General features: G+C 33.2%; 2 protein-coding genes and 1 pseudogene across 2 annotated transcripts; 1 reads left to right on the top strand and 2 right to left on the bottom strand.

The window, feature by feature from the left end:
* Positions 1-960, bottom strand: LOC133678328 (snakin-2-like). Its single transcript, XM_062100621.1, has 4 exons — positions 810-960; positions 670-717; positions 518-560; positions 1-383 (listed from the first exon to the last, which is right to left on the bottom strand). The coding sequence occupies exons 1-4, from the start codon at positions 861-863 to the stop codon at positions 199-201; spliced, it is 330 nt and encodes a 109-aa protein (XP_061956605.1). The 5' UTR covers positions 864-960; the 3' UTR covers positions 1-198.
* A 3231-nt stretch (positions 961-4191) lies between these two features.
* Positions 4192-13670, bottom strand: LOC133678487 (alpha-mannosidase I MNS5-like; annotated as a pseudogene).
* A 5279-nt stretch (positions 13671-18949) lies between these two features.
* LOC133678085 (peroxidase 41-like) lies at positions 18950-19939 on the top strand. The gene has a single exon (XM_062100279.1). It carries the CDS (start codon positions 18950-18952, stop codon positions 19937-19939), a length of 990 nt encoding a protein of 329 aa, XP_061956263.1.
* The last annotated feature ends 1346 nt before the right edge of the window (positions 19940-21285 follow it).

The raw sequence follows: 21285 nt of genomic DNA, 5'->3' as shown, positions 1-21285 counted from the left end.
TTAGTCGAAACCAACAGACATTGATTTTCACAAACACCTATTTTAACATTTTTATGCCATGCATGAAATCAAACAAGAACAAAAGCTAAAATGCAAGCACTATCCGCAGCATCTCTTGGATACATTATCATTTGATTAGACAAAAGCTGAAAAGAGATCCCAAGACAGAAAGCTACCCAAAGCCCACGGTTCTTGGTCCTATGGGCACTTGGTCTTGTTCCCATGGGTGGTCATGTCAGTATAGCATGTCCCACATACTTCTCTGTTCCCTGAGGTCCCAGGAGGCACGCACTTGCATCTCACACAGCAGGTGCCACATGCCCTGTTGCACAGATTAGGCCTTGAGTGAAGACTGCATCTCTGCTTGCATAACCCTCCACAATCTGAAGATCAATGGAGAAAGAAATGTTACAGAAATAGAAATGGAAAAGGGCAATCAAACATTCCATGTACAGCGGATTGAATCCATCGCAGTATGTATCAAAGCTGGGAAGGAAAAAAACAAAATAAGGCGTACCTATGTCTTGCATGAGCCTCCTGTTTCCACCTCTCACAACAAGCTGCAAAAAAAACCCCCACAAACGCAGAAACAAACAGCATTAACTAGAAACGTTTTGCCAGAAATATTGAAGCAGAAAGCAAACATGCGCAGCAAGGGCCGAGCCTTGCCTGGAAAACTTGGGGTATTTCGGTATCTATCTTGAGATCAGACGAAACCTGCAAGCAATGTGCAAAGTCAGATCATGCATTCATACTCTTTAACAAAATACATGTGCGGAATAAACCGTGAAAGCAGATCAACCCTGTACCTCAGCAAGGCAGAAAAGCAAAACCATCAAAGCAAGAAGCGAACGTACTGCCATGGCTGGCTAGCTAGCTGCTACTTTCTTGAAATTAAGCAAATTTTAAAGTACACGAAATAAATGCTGGCCTTGACACGCAATTTATAGAGGTCTTGACACTTACTGACTAAACTAGTCATTCATAGAATTTGTAATTACAGTATGACCTAGCTTATGGGGTCATCTCCAGGTGTAGAGAGGCCACGTATGACCTAGCTCATGGGGCCATCTCCAGGTAGGCCGAGTAACAGGCAATGAAGATGAAAATATCTCTTGCCCTTTGGACTGCAAAGTCATGAGTAGCCTCAAGTCACGACAAACAAAGCATGACTAGGAAATGAAGCCGACCCAGCTAGATGGGGGTGGGTGTGTTGTCTCCTGACTTTAGAGAAGTAACTGGAAGGTCCGTACAACTCATGTGTGATATCATCGAAAATTTGTTTTTGTATTTTAAAAATGTTTTTAAAAAAATATAATTTTTTTAAATTAATATTTTTTTAGTATTTTTAAATTATATATATTAATATTAAAAATAATTTTTTTAAAAATAAAAAAAATATTTTAATATATTTTTGTAAAAATAACCATTATAACACTCCAAAACACACACTTGTCCCCTGTCAACTCTGGATTGACGATGATTAGTGATCCAGCTGGACTTGTGATGGATGCCAGCTAGCACTTGAAAATCTAAACAACTATTGACGTTTGCAGGTCTGGTGTGGGGATAGACACTAAAAAAGTGGCTCTTTTTCCTCCTTTTTATTTTTTTATTTTTTATTTATTTTTTATTTTTTAGCAATACAACTGGGTTACTTCCAGCTCAATTGAACCATTTTTTTTAATATAAAAAATTCTCAGATGCGAAACAGTTTTTTTTTAATATAAAAGAAATTGATGCTAAATTTCTGAACTATCATTTATGCTAAATTATATTTAACAATAACTCTTATTTTTTAAATAAATAAATTGATAGAGGGCGAGTTGTTTGTTACGTGAGAATCTAGATTTTAATCACCATAATGGTGACAAAAAGAAAAAAGAAAAATAAGTCTTAGGAGCCTATAATATATTTGTCACCACTATTTTTTTAACTAAAAACACTATAGAGATCCATCTAAACTCAATTTTGATCTAAATTCACCCAAAAATTAACTCAATTTGAAAAATTTCTTGGGGTTAAATATTTTTTTTAAGCAAGATTAAAACAAAAAAAAAACACCTCGATAGAACTCTCTTTATTGAAAAGAGTTCGTTGACACTAAAATCAACTTTTTTCATGGCCGGAAACATGTTGAACAAATTATTTTTTCTCTCTTTGATCAGAATCTAACACCTCTCTCTTCTCTCTCCTACCAGAGACTAAGAAAAATAAAGTCAGTAAATAAAAAATGAATCGTCAAAAATTATAGGAATTACAAATGTATAAACTTAAAAATTGGAGGAAAGATAATTTTTTGCGCCAAGTGTTAAAACAACCATCTAGTTTCTCTGTGTTTTTTTACTTTAATCCCTTGACTTTTAATTTTTCCCACATTTAACAAATTCTGACAAATTGATCATTAATTTGGACATGAAAGGATACAATAAAAAAATAGTTTAAGGATGAAAAAAAATATTTCTATAGTATTTTACAAGGCATTTTAGTATAGTATCTAATGACACGATGCTACCTTGTTGTTGTCATTTTGTGTTCAATATTACCACTTCTCATTGTATAGAATGCTTGTAAAACAACATCGAATGATGAAATTGGAAAAGGTGAAAAAAATAATATTAATTTATGTTAACTTTTCAAACCAGTTATCTGAGTAATTGAACCATAAACACCCTATCTAAAAAAAAGTCATAAATCCTAAAAAATCAAATTTCAAAGAATAATATTGAGAAAAAATCAATTATATAAAAGGATAAAAAAACAACAATTTAAAAAATAAGAACCAAATTTGAAATAAAAAGTAAATAAGAGAGGACAATCTAGAATTTTGAATTGAAGAAGAAAATTGAAAAGAAAAATCAAATTCACAAAATAATCCAAAACAAAAAATCAAAATAAAAAGAATGACGACTAAATTTAAAAAAAATTACAAATCATAATCATAGTTCCAAGTATGAAATTGAAAATAAATTCAAATTTGAAAAAAAAGACAATAAAAAAATTAGAAATCAAACAAACAAAGATCAAAATTGAAATATAATAAAAGAATATCTATGAAATTTTCAATAGTTAACACGAATTTCAAGAGAAAGAAAGAGAAAAGAGAAAAAAAAAGATGATAATGACAACAAACTATTGCCTAAACCACCATAAATGCTGTTCTAAATTGAAGGAGGCACCGCAACGTTTTCAATGTTGTTGTGGAAACTGGTGTTCCATCATTAGACGATTCCTCACACACCTTTCTAAGAGCATGGAGGTGCTTTATACACTGATACGTGTAACTAGTTTTTTTTAATAATATTTAATATTTATCAAAATATCATGTTATCCCTAAATCAATTTGATTATAACCAAAAACAATATTAAAAACACGAAAAAGCTTTTGTAAGCTAATTTTATAACTTTTGTTTTTAAAAGTTATTCAATCATTTTTATTGCGCTAAAAGATTAAAAAGATGAAAAAGCTCATATATACCAATTTAGTATTATTTATTTTTAAGGGTAAATCAATTATTTTACTATGGTTAAAAAATATAAAAAAACTATTTTAATTTTTATTAATTTAATAATGACGTATGAACTCTCATGAATAGATTGTTTGACATCCAATACCAGGTTTATTGAGGTTTTTTTTTGAGGGAAAAATAATTTCAATTCAAGATAAATTGTGTCTTGATTTACAATGAATAATTTTAGTTTTTTTGTTAAATTTAATAGTTATGATATTCAAATCCTAAATAAGGATGCAAGCTAACTGTGAACGTCCTAGGCATTGTATAGATGACCTATTTAAACTCGATGAGAAAGAAATCTAGTTTTAGGTCCAAAACCTGACTTAAAGCTAACTGTGAACGTCCTAGGCATCTTAAATGATGCCAAATAGTTCGATGAGCACTACCCGCATGATTGCACAGCAAACAACAGTCTGGAGATGTCTCAGTATGATACAGCATAGGTCACAAGGGAAGATAACATCGCAGAAGTGAAAAAAGAAAAGCCTATATAAAGATTCTACCTTGGTTTGAAGAATGGGTGTTGAATGCTTCAATGAAGAGGACCACCTCTCGTGGGTTGCAGAATACTTCATGGCAACTCTGTATTAGCACCATATTTCTTTCTGTAGTTTTGAATAACGACATTGCCAGAGTAATTTGCACTGGCAAATTGTCATGTTTATAAGAAAAGAGATTCAGCAGTGATATACTCTCTGGATATTTGCTTCAAGAATGAGATGAAAATACAAAACTGCGTTCTGGTGAAGAAATTCTGTAACATGTAATGCTCTCCCCTTTTCTATTTTATCAAACTAATGTTATAATTGCATGCCTGCCAGAGACTTTCTATCCACCATTCTTAAGATTATATGAAATCCTTTTTCTCTTCCCCTCACCCTCGTTTACCTATAAAAAAATTGCTGTGTCGTGAAAGAATATCATGATCCATCAAATGTCTCATATGATCAACCATAGCCCACAGTAACCGCCCAGGCTACATGATCTTCGTCTACAACTAGTTGAGTCAACTCCACATTCTTCATCGCTGAAACACTTGTGGTCATTTCGTGCATCAGGGATGTGGCAAGCACTCTCAACCAGTTGTTCACCATGTCTTGAATTCAAACTCAATGCAGGACAGACTTGCAGAGACATTGCACTTGCTCGTTTTGGCTTTTCTTTCTGCACAAGTAAAAAAACTTCATTACCTAGCTGGTCTTCGCATTAATTTGGAACGAAATGAATATAATCTGTACAACTCCAAATTGAAATTTAGAAAAAAGGGTTGGACCAAATTGTATGGCAGCAATTCACAAGCTTCTGAAAAAGTCGAAAGTAAACTGTTCTTATCTGGCATGGAAAGTTTCTGGATTCGCGGGAGGTTTTTCTTTTAGATATTATTTTTTAATAAGCACTAGAGATGGAGAGAACTATAAGGAAAGACCTTGACATAAGTCCAGTTTGATGGGATATATATCTCTGGCAGTCTCTCGTGCCAAGCACTTAGCACAGGCAAAGGGTGACCTTCGGTAGTGAATATATAAATTCCGATCAACCAAAAATGAATCATCAAAGAGAAGATACAAATATTTGCACCTGCAAAAAAAAATATATTACATGAGAAATTTTCTTTCTCATATACCAATGATATAGCTGAAAAGAAGTTTCTTTAAACTTGAGTTGTCAGGGCAAAAAACCACTTACGTTTCAGCAAGAAAGAAACTATGCTGATGATCTTCTGTTTGCATAGTTGTGACATCCCTAATGCTTGCAAATCCTCCTTCGACTTTGGTGTATAAATTAAGAGAATCAACTATTGCTTCACCCTCTTCTATGTACCACGGATCTGGGAATTTTCATAAGCAATAATATACATACAAGTTTAGAAGAGGTGACAAATCGAGCTTTTCTTGCATTTCAGCTAACTAAAAGACTGTATAGCAAAATTGAAGAGCTGTGCAATCAGTAATGCATTTATGCATAAATGTATGTCAGTAAGAAAAAATGCCTGTCCTCCCTCAGTTGTGCCCTTTTTGCCAATTAAATTGAGAGTAGTAGAATCAACAATGTTCAAAATACTTCAGATGTTAAGTTGTTTGTTAATAGAGAAGTCACTCAGCCTCATGCCATTATTCTGTACGAAGAGCAGTATCAATATTCTAACCTTTTGTCTGGCCTCGATGTTCAGGCAGAAAAACAGGATAAAGGGAAACAATCCATGCACACCTCAACCTATATTCTTAGCTCGCTACCTCTGTCTCTCTTTCTCTAATGGCAAGTTTACTGTTGTGATGTATTCAAACCCTACCCACCCCTTTCCCACAAGATCCAATGCTCAGAGGCAATATATATATATATAAAACATATGTAAACAAATACAGAAAAAATCAGTAAAGAATATCAACATGAGAACACAGACTTGGGAATCAGAAGCTATATGAAGCCATGCATTGCATATATGATTTACAAACGAGGTCCATGATTCAAGAACCTGATGGCCTTGCAAATTTTCTACGTTTGAAAGGTCTAGCAAATGGCAACTTTCCCCTTATGTTACTGGCAGTTGCAAATGGTATATGGATGCACACATTCACCTGACCCAAGCATTTTAAAGAAATAATTCTGAAAGAAATAAAGTGAAAATCTAAAACTTCCAGGGAAAAGCTAAAACTAAAGAACTGCAAAATAAAACAATCAGACCTTTAGTAGCTTGATATAAGCAGGATGTTGATTCTGCTATAGTACTTCTCTGTAGGGTGCAACATTTGATGGTCCAGCAAATACCTAAGCATTCATTACCCATGTTAATTTCTTTTCTATCAATAAAAGTTCACTGAAAGTGTGATATAATGACAAGGTGATAATTCTCTTCCAAGAACAGGATCAAAGAAGATTATAGAAAAACAAATGCATGATACCTTTCTGGTAGCACCCCAAACTTCTTCCATACATGTACAAATTCACGGTGTGATGAGTTAGCAGCTTCAATATCCCCAACAAGAACCTAATAATGACATCATAATAACTAAAATCAGATGATCCTTTTGAGAAATCAATCATATCATCTGGGACATACAAGATTTCAGTTACTTGCCTGTAGGCCAGGCCAGAATGCTTGAAGTCTTGTCAGTTGCCAATACGTTGCTTTTCCAGTCCTCATATCAGCTTCATGGTACCTAAATTAAAGAAAGATGCTTTACATCAACAGTGTATTTTGTAGTCCTCAGTAAACAAATTCGATCAACTTTTGCTTGATTCACTACATGAGATTCCAAATAGGTATGGGGTCTAGCAAGCCCCGAAATTCCATCTACACCTAAACAATAAAGCCCCCATCCCCAACCTACCCCAACTCCTACCAACAATGAGGAAAACAACAAAGAAACAAGAAGGGGAAAAAAGGAGTCACAAAAGAACCCAGACACAAGTTCAATACTATATAAAGTTCCTCTCAGTTTAGTACCATGGACCATGTCTGAAATATTTCTGCACCGCAAGATAAGCAGAATGAAACATTCTCCAGAAGTCCTCCTTTCCAAAAAGAATGTGAGGCCTTGAATAGATACTCATAGAATGAATCAACCCCTACATGCAACCACACAAAAACAAGGGTCGCTAACATCAAGGTTAGTTAATGAACATGAAGTGAAATGTAATTTAAGCATGCAATTCCATCAGGAGCTATAGCACAGTTCAAGTCCATTAAAGAATCTATCAGTACTAATTAATGAAATGAATTAAATCTTCATTATTGGAACCTTGTAAACTTCATGATGCAAAATCTAGCACCTAAAGGATATCAAAGCACCGTCAATTGCATACCAGCACCAATCCCTGATGAATGCTCAATCCATTCCCCAGTTTCCACATCGAGTGTTGTTCCTAGCAAATTTAAAGAACTACGCATACTCCACAACTTTCGAAGAGCCCGCAAGGATGCAGACTCATATATAGGGTCACCAGTTAATCGTGATAAGGCTCCCATTTCAAGAATCAGAGAACCTATGTTCAGACATGGAAAGTTAACCAATTTCAGGATAGCACATTCTGTGATGACATCAACTTAAAACTGTAATGGAACAGACTCTCACCACATCCTGAGGTGCTTGTTTCAGTAGTCTCATTCTTCATGACTCCATACTGTCCACAGAATTTCGCATTGCTGCAATGTCATATATCCTTCTTACAAACAAAACCAGCAGAACATATTCATACTTATGAAAAGCTAAAATAAATGTTCACTGAAAAGGAGAGACAGGTATTGATTGAGAATGAAGGAAAACAATGAAAATTTAATATTTATTAATTTAGAAATTTTAATATTGTACGACTATTCAAGATTTTATTATTTAGAAATATTAGCATTTATTATTTAGTTAAATTAGGATTTTAATTTCCTTATTGAATTAAAACTTATTATGTTTTTCAATTTTTTGGTTTGTTGCGTATAAATAAGCATCTAGACTTTAGTTATTTTGATCATTGAATTATTAAATAAAATAAACTGAGTTTTTTTCGAGATTGAGTTTGTCTCTCTTGTATTACTTTCTCCATGATCGAGTATGTATCTCTTGATTTGTCTTGATTTGGTCCTTCAAGATTGAGTATGTCTTTCTTGTTAATGATTTTGTTCTTCTATCCTACACAAATTCTCATATTTTGGTGTTTTTTTTTTATCCAACATCAATTTGGATCCATCATGGAATTCATCTATGGTTCTTGTTCTCTTAAAAAAAAAAAAGAATTAGAAAAAGGGGTATAATTGAGGTAATATGGGTTGGTGGCGAAAAAGGGTCACATTTTAGACCACAAAACTACATGAGTACCATATTTGTTCTAAGCATTTAGCAGCCACTTTTTCAAGCCAACAGTTCCATATTGCCTTTGACTACTGTATATTGGTGGGAGTCATCAGACTGGTTAAATTCAATTACAATAGAGTGGATTTCCTTTAGGTTCATTTTTGGGCTTGTGAAATCAATTTGCGGGATTCTTTTCTCAGCTTGTGAAATAATCAATGTGGATTTCTTTACCTTTGGATTATGGTAAGCGATTCCTACACGCTACTTCATTGATATATAGCGTGTGGATTTCTTTATCTTTGGACATAAATTTTCGAGGGATTTTACCGGCGGAAATATTCCCTCAGTATATACCGAGGGAATTACCGTGGGAAAAAAATTAAAACAAAGCAAAAAAAAATGATGACGTGTCATTTTTACCAACGGATTTACCGACGGAATAAATTTCGTCGGTGATTCTGTCGGTAAATTTGTTTGTAAATTGTGAACACTGTTCATCATGTTAATTATAAAGGGAATCACCGACGGAAAATTCCGTCGGTATTTTCCAGAGAGTAAATCACCGATGGATTGAAAAGTCGTCGGTGTTATTTGACGGTTTTCTGAAAAAATTCAATTAATTAAAAATTTTTATTTAAATATTACAGACGGATTGAAAAATCGTCAGTAATTTTTTGGCGGTTTCTGAAAAATTTTTACGAAATTAAAAATTTAAATTAAATATTACCGATGGAATTACCGACGGAATAATTAAAAAATATTAATATTTAATTATCCGTCGGTAAAGCGTCCCAATAAAAAGCCTGAATGCCCTTATAAAAAACATCATTAAGGTATGTCTTCTTCTTCTTCTTCACTTTATGTAAAAAACATCATTTCTTATCTATTTCTTTCTCTTCTTTTCTCTCCTCATCTCCTTCTTTTTTCCTCCATGCTTGGGTATGTCTTCTTCTTCTTTCTTCTTTTATCCTTTTATTTTTTTTAATTAATATGCTTAATGAAATTTTTTTTCTCTCCTTAGCTTCACTTGCAACTACATTAAGGTAATATTTTTCTTTTTTCTTCTTTTTTCATGATTTTTTTTCACTATATTTGTTTTTTATTTTATTTTTAATTGTTTTTGTTCTTAATAATTGTATAAATGTTGTTGTGAGATTTTTTTTTCATATGAGATCAATTTTTAGTAGATTTATTTATAAGATTTTTAAATTTTTAGCAATTGCAACTTCATTTTTTTCATATGAATTTTTTTAGTTGAATTTTTTTTTTAATTTTATTTATTTGTTGCAAATTTGTTTGAATTGATTTTCTTATTCTTTTTTCCAAGCATTTTGAGTATATATTATACAGTGTTAATTTATGTTAATTTAATTATTTTATAATTTTATAAAATGAATTTTTTTAAATGTTTTTCAGTAATTACCGACGGAATGTTCGTCGGTAATTCCGTCGATTTTGTCCGTCGGTAATTCCGTTGGTAATAAAAAAATTATTATCGACGCGTCTGTTCCGTCAGTAAATCCATCGGTAATTATATTACCAACGGATTTACCGACGGACAAAACATTACCGACGAACGATTCACCGACGGATCATTTCCGTCTTTGATTCCGTCGGTAATATAATTACCGATGGAATATGTGTCTTACACCGACGGAAAAATTCCGTCGGTAAAACTGTTAAATCTTGTAGTGATATCATTGTGAATATAATTATGATAAGAGAAGTATGGTTCTCAAGGAATGGAGATGTGAGCCAAGTTCAGTTTTATTGGTTAGATTCTTGTACATTCTTTATCCTATCAATGTGGATGTCATACATGAAATATTATCTTAAAATAGTTAGTTGGAAAATATACTTATGTTTGAAGAGTTAGCTTTTGCTCGTTCTGCCTTTATTTAGACTTAATGTCACTTATGTTTGTGACAATTATTGTAAGATGGATATTTGATTCATAAACTTGGGCAAGTTATGAATGTATTATGAGAATGTGAGTCTTATTGATATCATCTATCCTCCAAAACAGAAAGTCAGATTTGTAGTTTATCAAGCTCCATTGGTTAGTAATGTTGAGGTCTCCAAAATCATTAATGCTATTACTGCTTTGAAAACCCAAATCCAAACTCTATAAGCCAACCACACTCAACTCAATACTACATCTGATCATTTCAAAATAAAAAGGCATTTTATAAACAAGTAGCCATTATAGAACAAGTTGATGACAATAAAGAAGATATTAGAGAAAACTTGTTAGAAGAGAATGTGATTGTTCTGACATAAAAAGAGCATGATTCTGTGGATGACGAAGTTAAAGCAACGGGTCTTATGCAAAAAGATAGTGAAGTGTTACAAATTGAAGATTCTATTTTTGAAGAGTTCAAAGAAGTGGTTGATCACATTGACTTTTTTTCCCTTCCAAATTCAGTATTGTCGTTGAGAAAGTACTTGAATAGCCTGTCTTATTGCTAATATTGTTATCATAATTGGAGAAGACTAAAAGGTATGAAGTACAAAAAACATTTCTTTAGGCTATGGAGTGCAAGTTCACAGAGTTTTTGCTACTTCATCACTTTCGAACTTGAGGTTGAGTTTTTCCCAACCAAGTGAGAATGATGGAGAATGAAGGGCAAGTATGACTATTCTAGATTTTATTATTTAGGAACATTATTATCTATTATTTAGTAGTTAAATTAAGATTTTAGTTTCCTTATTAAATTAAAACTTATTAGGTTTTCCTATTTTATATGGTCTCTGGTGCGTATAAATAAGCACCTAGACATCAGTTATTTTGTTCGTTGAATTATTGAATAAAATAAACTGAGTTTTCATCAAGATTGAGTTTGTCTCTCTTGTATTGCTTTCTCTGAGATCGAGGGTGTCTCTCCTGGTTTTTTTTTTGTCAAGATTGAGTGTCTTTCATGATTTGATCCCTTCAAGAACAAGTGTGTCTCCCTTGTTGGTGATTTTGTTCTTCTATCCTACATCATTTCTATTATTTGGGTTTTTTTGCTCTCTTGTCCTACATATGGAGGTATGCCTAGATCTGCCTGAAAAGAGCTATATATATATATATGGAAAAGAATTCAGTGTGCGCAAAAAATTTCTATGGAATCTAAACCATCTAATTCTTTGGTTACGACGTAACCATTTGCCTTCTTGGAGTCTTAGTTATTAACTAAATGAACCAAGGAGCTATTTTGCCATTGCTCCTAGGAAGTAACCCATTTTCTACATAAGATAATAATATATGCATAGATTTACCCCAAAAGTATATCATTTTAGGTGAATGTAGAAACCAATACAAAATATGGTATCTTTTAACAATGCCTTGTGCACACATTGCTTTTAAGCAAAATACACTTATGTTGTATGCATATAGCTTAATGCAATGTTTCATATTGTGTGTTGGTAGGGGGGAGTTTAAGGGATATAATAACTTATATCAATACTGTGTGCACTAACATTCCTTGTTAAGAGAATTTGGATTTCAGGTCAAGTTTTTTATTGTTAGAAATTGGAATACACCTTTGAAATTAAACATCTTTCAGACTGTACCTTTAAGTTAATCCAGGCATATGGCAATCCAGTAGGCGTATCAAATGCAGGTATGAAGCGTTGTCCTAGATCTTCAGCCAGATCAAGTAGCTGATTCTTGTAAGATCCTTGAACCAGCTTGTTCTTAGAATTAGTTGCAAGAATATGAGCAGAAACAAGTCCTCCAAGAACTCTTATGTTGCCCTACACAATAGAACATGTGTGAAAAAGCCCCATTAAGAAATTCAAAAGTGCAAGTATATTCAAGATATTCTCTAAACCACTTCTCCCAGAATCCAAAAATTGTAACAAGTCGAGCAAAGTAAAAAGATTAAATTGCACGAAACTTTCAGGTAACTAAATGCAAGTATTTCCAAGTTGATCAACAAGTTAGTACCTCAAAAAGGTTTACTCTTGCATCAACATCAAATGAAAGATTTTCAGAAAGCTAGAGAACTGTCTTTTTAAACTCTATGTAGTTACCCAAAATAACAAGACTGTAAGAGAAAGAGATCAAGAGAAAACTTATATCAGAGTAATCATTCAACGATACTAGTAACTATTTGACATCAAGAATGAACAAAAGGCTGAATAACTTGCATTAGTACAAACGTAAAACACAGATTATAGACGTAAATGTCAAAATCTACTAATTGGGTATTCAAGTAGCATAACTAGACAATGATTCAATGAGTGTAAGGGCGGTTCCATTATAGTTTTGTGGTAAGTGCTCAAGCTGAAAATAAGTTTAAAGATTGTCAATTCTATTAGCAATTAACTATTATTTACACTTCCCATTAATGCATCATCAATCACTTTCAAATTTCCAAGCTCACTAAGTGAGTCAGTGAAACTTCTGGTAAGAGGCTTGAGCTCATCATGCTACAATTTGATCAAAGAGCAAATTCAAGATTGCCAAAAAAAATAGATATACTAATCCAAAAATATGGATAAAGAAAATGAACAACTAACCGGAAATGCATGTGTCATGTAGTTTTCATATGCATGGTAGAACCTGCAACAAAGGTCAAAAAAGCGAATCTACTGAGAAACATTTTGACTCGCCAAACTAGTCAACAAAAATAATTCAACTTTCTGTTGATAAAGCTCTTTTCTTCTACCTTATATCTTGTTCCCATTTTCATCAACAAGCTCAAATAATGACCAAATTGAATTGGAATTATGTCACATAACTTCTAAATAAATGGTCAAGTGCTAAAACATTTGAGCTTTTGGCATGCAATCAATCAAAAGACAGAGCCTTTGGATTTCAGTTGATCATATCTCTTTACAGTTATTTTTTCAGGTTGGTCAAACCATGCTAAATAGTGTTATTTATTTATTCTTGTAAGAATCTGATAATGTCAAGCTCCAAAATAAGAAAAATCAATTGAGTTTCTGTAATCTTTTATTACACTATCTGAACCACCTAAGAAATCATGACTATAACTCAAAAACCAATAAGTTGAAAAGAGCAAGCAATACTTGTCCAAAACTTCACACAAAAAGAAATTAAAACAGAAACTTTCAAACATAAGCATTCCAAAGAACCAAAGACTTAAGCATCCATCAGAGCAAAACAAAAAAAGAAATTAAAATGAGTGTAATTGAGCATGAATTTTACTTACATCTTTCAGACTTTCTCTCGCATTTGTTTCTTCTTAGCTGAATCAAAGTGTGACAGTGAAGGGTCAAATAAACTAGGAAAGATGACAAGAAGCAACATCACCCACTTCAGAAACCTGCAAATCGACATGGTTCCTTTCTAGTTTCAACGAAACATACTAGTATTCCTTTGTTTTTTGCTAGAGACAGGAAGAAAACGCTGGCGTTTCATAGAAAAGGAAAATATGGATTCTTTTAGGAGAGGACTGCAATTCCAGCACCATAGCTCATCCGTAGATGTTCTTAAGAACAACCAATCAGATTTTTGGTCAAATAGTCTCTCTTTTTAATATTTTCTTAGTTCCCTTTACTTTTGATTTGTTGTTTTAAATGTCCCTTATACTCGTTTTCACCAGTATTTTTTTTGTCCTCGTTACATCATCCCGTTAGAGTTGATGAATAACTATGTTAAATATTGGCCTTAGGCCCATTAAAATAATGACAGGTTTCTAATTTAATAATTTGTTCAATAAAAAAATGAATTCGAAATCCAAAAAAGTGAAAATTAATTAGTAAAAAGTATATTTTTAAAATGTATTATAATATTATTTTTTTATTTTTTAAAATTCATTTTTCACGTTAGCGAACATATTATTAAAAAAAATAGCCATAAAAAAAGAGAAAAAAATGGCTATTAAAAATCTTTTCCCAAAAACTTAGTCTTTGATCCTTCTTTCTATTAGCTTCTCTAAAATTCATGCTCAATAGTGTAAAAAAGACAGTGTTTAAGATCCAAAGAGAAGCAAATGAATTGTACAAAGCTCTTATACTCTTTCTTGAGGCTTTTCCAAATAGTCCAATCATGTAATAATTTATTTTATTAGATTTATGATGTATTATCTTTTTTACGTAGCATCTAATTTATACTTTTATCACATACACCTATATGTTCTTATCCCTTTCCTTTAATAGTACACTTGCTGATGCTACATAGTTTTTTTTTTTTAATATATACAGGCACAGTTGGGGTTGGGGCCAACCCAAAAAGTGTCATGTAAATGGTGCCACTACCCACGCTTACAATATTTGTTATGATTAACTAACATGTTTTCTGATAAATGTTTTTCAAGTACAAACATTTATGCAGACATTATTTTTTAGGTAATGATGGACGTGTAAAAATGAACAATTTTCTATATAACTTAGGTGCCTTTTTCTTGTCAATGTGTCATGAACATTCACCAATCATTTCATCAGTGATAATGCCAAACACTACGACTTGATGGTATACACCAATATTTTTCCAATCAAATAACACTCTCCATGTTCAAGGTGAATTGACGTGATGACTTAATAGTTTTTTTACAACTATTAACTTTACATATTTCTTTCTCTCATACATTTATTGAGTTAAGTATTAAATAACTCCTTATCTCATGAAGGGCTTGTTTTTCATGTAAACCTCTACCATTTTCAAGCCTAACAACCAGGCACACCTATGTTTCAAGTCTAGACCCAACTTTGCAGATTGTGGAAGGCCAATTTCCGTGTGAAGTCTTTCCCAACTTCATTAGTGGTGCCATATATGAAAAACTGAACAAAAAACCAGTTCATTCCATTTCATTATTCATAAAAATACCTTATATGGCCAATGATACTCCTAAGACAAGGGATAGTAACTGATCTCCCCACAATAAGGACTCTAGATCCCATAGATAGCTAATAATTATTCCATCAAGTGAAAATGCTCGACGACTGTTCTAGCTATCCAAAAACTCAAGAACAACTTCGTGCTTTTTTGTTTCATCAATAAGAGATTCAACAAACCATGTGCACAAAGGTAACTCTAGTTTCACGAAGGAATAAGACAAAACAACATTTACAAAGTAGGCATGATGCTCTAACTCTCCAAATAAGTAAGCACTAATCAACATACCCTAGCCATAGGTGTGAATATCACCACCAATCGTTTTTTGAGTCTACTCTCATGCCTTTCATCGTAAGAGACCAAGGCATGAAACTGCACCATCTTTTACATATTATTCCCACCAAGTGAAAGAGTCTCTACTTTGTCACCAAGTATTACACACTTACCTTTTAAGGATTATGTCTATGTAAGAACAACCTTCATAACTATGATGACCTTACAAATTCTAGAAAACACATACAAAACATCTCTAGAGCTAGTGATGACAAAGAATGATGTTATGTGTAAAATTTTCCATATGACCTTTCACTAATCTACTAGGATGTGATATCATAGTCTTGAACCTATATCCATCCTAAGTCTTCAAGATCTTTGTGCGAAGCTCATCTCTTATTTTCACACTAATATCTAACTAAAAAGAGCATAACTAAGATCTTTTCCATTACACAGCCAGAGGGTCAAAACACCATAGAATATTTCTAGAGATTGAACGAGGAAATGTTAAACATGGAGAATTTGCTCGAACTTATTATCACTAAAGCCCTAATCAATAGAGTCCCCCACTACTTGTTATAGGAACACGTATATACTCTACATGATAGAACTTTTGTCAAAGTAAAGCAAGTGATAGAGAATCATATTTGAGTAGAGGAAGCCAACATGACTAAGCAAGGCCACCATTGTCTCTAAAAGAAAGAGTTTCTACAATGCCATCAATCTCCGCTAAGAACATTCATAAAAAGCACCAAGAGGCATGCCTATGATTTCCTGACATTCCTCAAGCCTAAAAAAACACCTTTGATTGCTATATGATCTAAAGTACTAGTTGCTATTAGAGGAAAAGAATTTATGTAATACCTTCCTCCCTTGAGAAGTAGTGCAAACACGAGGAATCCTAATAAGTTCTATATTTTTCATCATTTCCATGGGAAACACACTAAGGAATGTAAAGCCGTGTAAAAAAAATATAGAAAATTTGATCACTAAAGGTTATTTTTGCCAGTTCGTGAAAAGAAAAACAAAACCTGAGCATTAAAAAAAGAAAAGTTTGCACACTTGATGAGCTATTAAAGATTAGATAATCCCTGAATTATCCTATGTATTGTATCTTTAATTTTTTATTTTTTCAAATAAAAGTCATAATGTCTCGAAACGTGTCCCTATGAAAAATCTCTAAGTTTCAAACCATATCTCAATGAAAAATCTCTACAATCCCAGTGACCACCAGGTCTTTTCAACCGTTTGTCTCTTAGTCCTTGTGAGTGCTTGTCTCTATGTCTTTTAAACTTGTTGTCTCCAAAAGGATAAAAGGTCTTGTGATTGCTTATGGGACATATCCATGCATCCCAAAATACATACACAAATCATAGCATTCACTCTTATGCTTTTTTTTTTTGTTTTTTTAGATTCTTCTCTTCATAAAATTCAAACTCTCCCCAGTCTTGCAGAAACATTTGCAAAAATTTGACCAAACATTAACAAAAAGCCACACGTAGGCAAAATAACATTTTCATGCAAAACATGTTTGGAAAAGTAAACCATTATGCTGTAAATATTTTCTTCTCGCACCTCAATTAGTCAAAACACATTTGTTTAAAACACTTAGAGGGAAAATGATATATATATATATATATATATATATATATATATATATATATATATATATATATATATATGTGCGCGCACCGTTTGGGCTAAGCCCAAATAATATGGTCCATATTCATGGTCTATCCTTTTTCTCTCTCATTGACACACAACTTGATGTGTTTTCGAGTATCGAGGGGTTAGAATGTGGTGCCACACACGTTATATTTTTCACAATTAACTTATATATTTCCTTACAAGCTCTTATGCAAGCACTGTATTTTTTAGTCAATGGTCGACATGCAAACACGAACCACTTTTTAAACAATACAAGTACCTCTTTCTCAACCAATGAATATTTCTCGCCAACGTGTCAATGATGTTTGCTAACCATCTCACAAATGACTATGTCAAATACTATCATCGATGATGCACACCAATAATTTCATCAATTAATCAAGACCCTCTACTTTCAAGTTAAATTGGTATGACCAAGGTCTATAAATACCTTAGGTTACTAGGTAAACAAACGTGTTCTCAAACTCAACATTTCTACAACTATATATATACTCTACATATTTTGTTCTCTTGTACATTTTCTAACCTAAGCATTAGAGATAAGCATTATAAGAGAGTTCATTGTTTCACAAGAGGTTTGTTTTTCAGGTGAACCTCCACACCATTCAAGCCAAACAATTAGGCCCATCTTTGTTTCAAGTCTATACCTGGTTTCACAAACCATGATATAATCTTTTATGAGGTAAAATCATGGCAACATGCAAATGTTCTTTTGGTTTATCAATATTTGATTCTTTCTACCGTTGCTAATCAAGTATTCAAAATCCCCACCTTGTTATTTTTTTTATTAAAAAATAAATCTATAATCTTTATAAGTCAACCTCTTTTAAGATTGAAGCAAGAATTTGGAGTGGGAGATTGGTTTGAGTTGAGCCTTCCTATAACTCTGTAGGCCAAGGGTAAAGTAATAAGAGAACATGTTTCGCTTGCTTGTTAATAAGCAAACGGGTAAGCAAGGAATGTCCTTTATGAATTTTCAGCGTGGAAACATAATGCAATGAACAACAATCTCCATATCCATTGTATTTTGTGTTTAGAGCAACCCAAGCTTTAAAAATTGGAAATCAAATTGGAAATTTATGGTATTTTAGAATGAGCCATAGTAGTAGAATAGCAATGAAAAGGTAAATGAGCTAGCAATCTAATAAAATAGTGGGTCCATTATTTATTCAAAATATATTAAATAAAATTAAATAAAGCCTAAATAATTATTTTTTAAGCCATTGAGTGGATGATACTTGATTAATAAATTAAGTTAGAGTTGGATTAAAAATATTAAATTGTCCATACATAGTACTTGAGCTTAAGAAAATAAATAACCATATTTATGACTATATATGAACAAAACATGAATAATACACGCAAATATGGCCTAGCTAGCAGTTGTGTATCTAGCTTTGTGCATATGAATCCAAAAATAGAGGAAGTTAGAACTTGTAAGAGAAATATATATATATATATATTTTCATGAGCAGGAGTTTGAACTTTGAAGAAATTAAGAAGATCGAATGAAAAGGGCAACTGGAATTTGCAAAAAACACGTATGGTGTCTTGCTGGCATAGCGCCTTTCACTCTTGAGAGGCAAAAGACGTATCCCATGAAAGGTTTAGAACCATTAAGACATGCAAGGCCCTAAAAATATACAGTAATGCAAAAATAGTAAACTATAATTAAGCTACTGATCAATAACACGGGGGGGGGAAGACAAACAAATGAAAAAAATAGCAGAAATTAACTTAACTAAATTCTCCTTTATCCGACAAAAATGTATAGGTTTCCCTAAATCGCCTCCCATCCACCCAAAGCTTTTCTTCCTCTTCCTTATCATCATTTCTTGTTGCTGAAAAATCAAATCCTTTGCCAGTTGAGAGGAAATTTTGAGAAAGAAAGGAATCCTCCTTCCTCTTTCTCTCCACCAAGCATGGCTTTCCCTCTGCGTATTCTTCTGCTTCTCTTCCTCTCCATTCCTTTCTCAGAGTCGGAGTCCAATCTCTCCTTTGATTACTACAAGAGATCATGCCCTAACTTCGAAAAGATTGTTCGTGAAACTATCACCACCAAACAAATGAGCAACCCTGCAACCGCGGCCGGCACTCTACGTCTCTTCTTTCATGACTGCATGGTTGAGGGATGTGATGCCTCAGTTTTCATAGCATCAAACTCATTCAACACCGCCGAGCGCAATGCAGACGTTAACCTCTCCCTGTCAGGGGATGGCTACGAGGTGGTGGTTAAGGCAAAGACTACACTTGAGCTAACTTGCCCTAAAGTCGTCTCCTGCGCGGACATCCTTGCAGTGGCCACACGTGATCTTGTCACCATGGTTGGAGGACCTTATTACAAAATCCGACTAGGAAGGAAGGATGGTTTGGTCTCTAAGGCCTCCAGGGTAGAGGGAAATCTCCCCAGGAGCAACATGAGTATGACCCATGTGATCAATTTGTTTGCCTCTAAAGGATTCAATGTTCAAGAAATGGTTGCATTAACAGGTGGTCACACCATTGGATTCTCTCATTGCATTGAATTCTCCGATAGGCTATATAGTTACAGCAAGAAACAAGCAACTGATCCTGAACTCAACTCCAAGTTTGCAGCCGGATTGAGAAATATGTGTGCTAATCACACCACAGATAAAACCATGTCGGCCTTCAATGATGTGTTTACGCCAGGCAAGTTTGACAATATGTATTTCAAGAACTTGCCTAGGGGGCTGGGGCTTTTGGCATATGATCATGCCCTTGTTAAGGACCCAAGAACTAAACCTTTTGTGGAGCTTTATGCAACAAACCAGACAGTTTTCTTCCAGGATTTCTCTCGTGCAATGCAGAAGCTTAGCATTCATGGGATCAAGACTGCAATAAACGGAGAAGTGAGGAATAGGTGCGATCAGTTCAATTCAATCCAGACTTAGCTTCCTTGTTATCGAATGAGATCGTATTCATTAGTTTTAATTTTCTGGCATGATAACTCATTGAACTATTGTTGTTACACATGATCATGAGGATGCGTTGCTTCATCTTTTACGAATATGGATTGTATACCATTGTAATTCTAACATGAGAAAGGACCAAATATTATATTAGAATGAGGAATTACATCAGAAAAATGTAGTTAGTTAATCCATTTATTATCTAAACCAACATTACTCTTCTGAGCGTTAAAAGCAAGGTCCTAATTGAAGCTCATCAATGAGAGATGGCTGGAGCCCCTGATCAGGCCTGAATAGACACACTTCTCCAGTTCCATCTCTTGGAGAGATATTGATGCTGAAGAAATTCAAAGATTCACTGAAATCATAATACTACTCTGAAAAGAGGCTTCTGCGGAGAACTGTGAAACAAGTAGCACAGAGTGACCAGCAAAATTTCCTTAGTTGCAACTTTCATGAAACGAACATTAACAAATAGATAAAACTGCAGGCACGGAATTTCAACAGCTATTTATGAACTCATACCAGCCAATTCCTGAGCAAATTGTTTAGTTTGGAATGGTAACGTACAAAATGTACCTAGAAATATTTATTCACTATGCCAGAAATGCCACAACGGACAGACCCAATTAAGTTAAATAGGTCCCGCATTTGTGTGTTACTGCAGCTGCATTCACTTAATTCAGCAAAACATTCACATTTTCTATTTAATGATAAACCATAACCGAAGACATAACTTAAACCCCGAGCATCAAGCAGAGTGGACAAAAAGAATTGGTTTACCTTTTCAACCCTCTATATATTATATATTATCAGATTTATTTGTCTAATTTATTTATATATTGATAATGTTTTAAAATCCAATATACTTAGAAATATGATTTTTTAATGGTTAAATAATTGATTTAATAAAATATTTTTACAATTTAATTGATCCATTCTTCATAGTTTTGAAAGATGGTATAAGTTTGATGTAAAAAGCCTAGTACATACAAAACAATTTTTTTTTTTTTGGATTTTAAAACTATTAAATACTTAAATTAGTATCTTTGTAGAGAGAGTGCAATAAATATGCAAAGAAACATTGAATCCCATGAACAAGGTTGTTCATTTTTATTTTGGTATGTATTAAATGCTCGGTGAAAGAAAATATTGTTATGTGTATATGTTGGGAATTGAGAAATTATGAACCCCATACTTGGGTGGTTCAAAGAGTATTTATATCTCGTGAATGAAAATATTGTTATGTGTATATGTTGAGAATTGAGAAATTGTGAACCTCATACTTGAGTGCTTCAAAGAGTATTTATATCTCTTGAATCTTGTTT

Source organism: Populus nigra, chromosome 18 (assembly GCF_951802175.1).
Source record: "Populus nigra chromosome 18, ddPopNigr1.1, whole genome shotgun sequence".
NCBI lineage: Eukaryota > Viridiplantae > Streptophyta > Magnoliopsida > Malpighiales > Salicaceae > Populus > Populus nigra.
The sequence above is the reverse complement of the archived record's forward strand: the minus strand, read 5'-3'. Positions and strand labels throughout refer to the sequence as shown.

Bases quoted from the DNA above. Each gene is read 5' to 3' on its own strand.
- LOC133678328 (XM_062100621.1), bottom strand. From the start codon at position 863: ATGGCAGTACGTTCGCTTCTTGCTTTGATGGTTTTGCTTTTCTGCCTT. The intron at 561-669 runs GCAAGGCTCGGC...TTTTTTTTGCAG, and splicing joins AAATACCCCAAGTTTTCCAG to CTTGTTGTGAGAGGTGGAAA. The intron at 384-517 runs GTACGCCTTATT...ATTGATCTTCAG, and splicing joins GAGGCTCATGCAAGACATAG to ATTGTGGAGGGTTATGCAAG.
- LOC133678085 (XM_062100279.1), top strand. From the start codon at position 18,950: ATGGCTTTCCCTCTGCGTATTCTTCTGCTTCTCTTCCTCTCCATTCCT.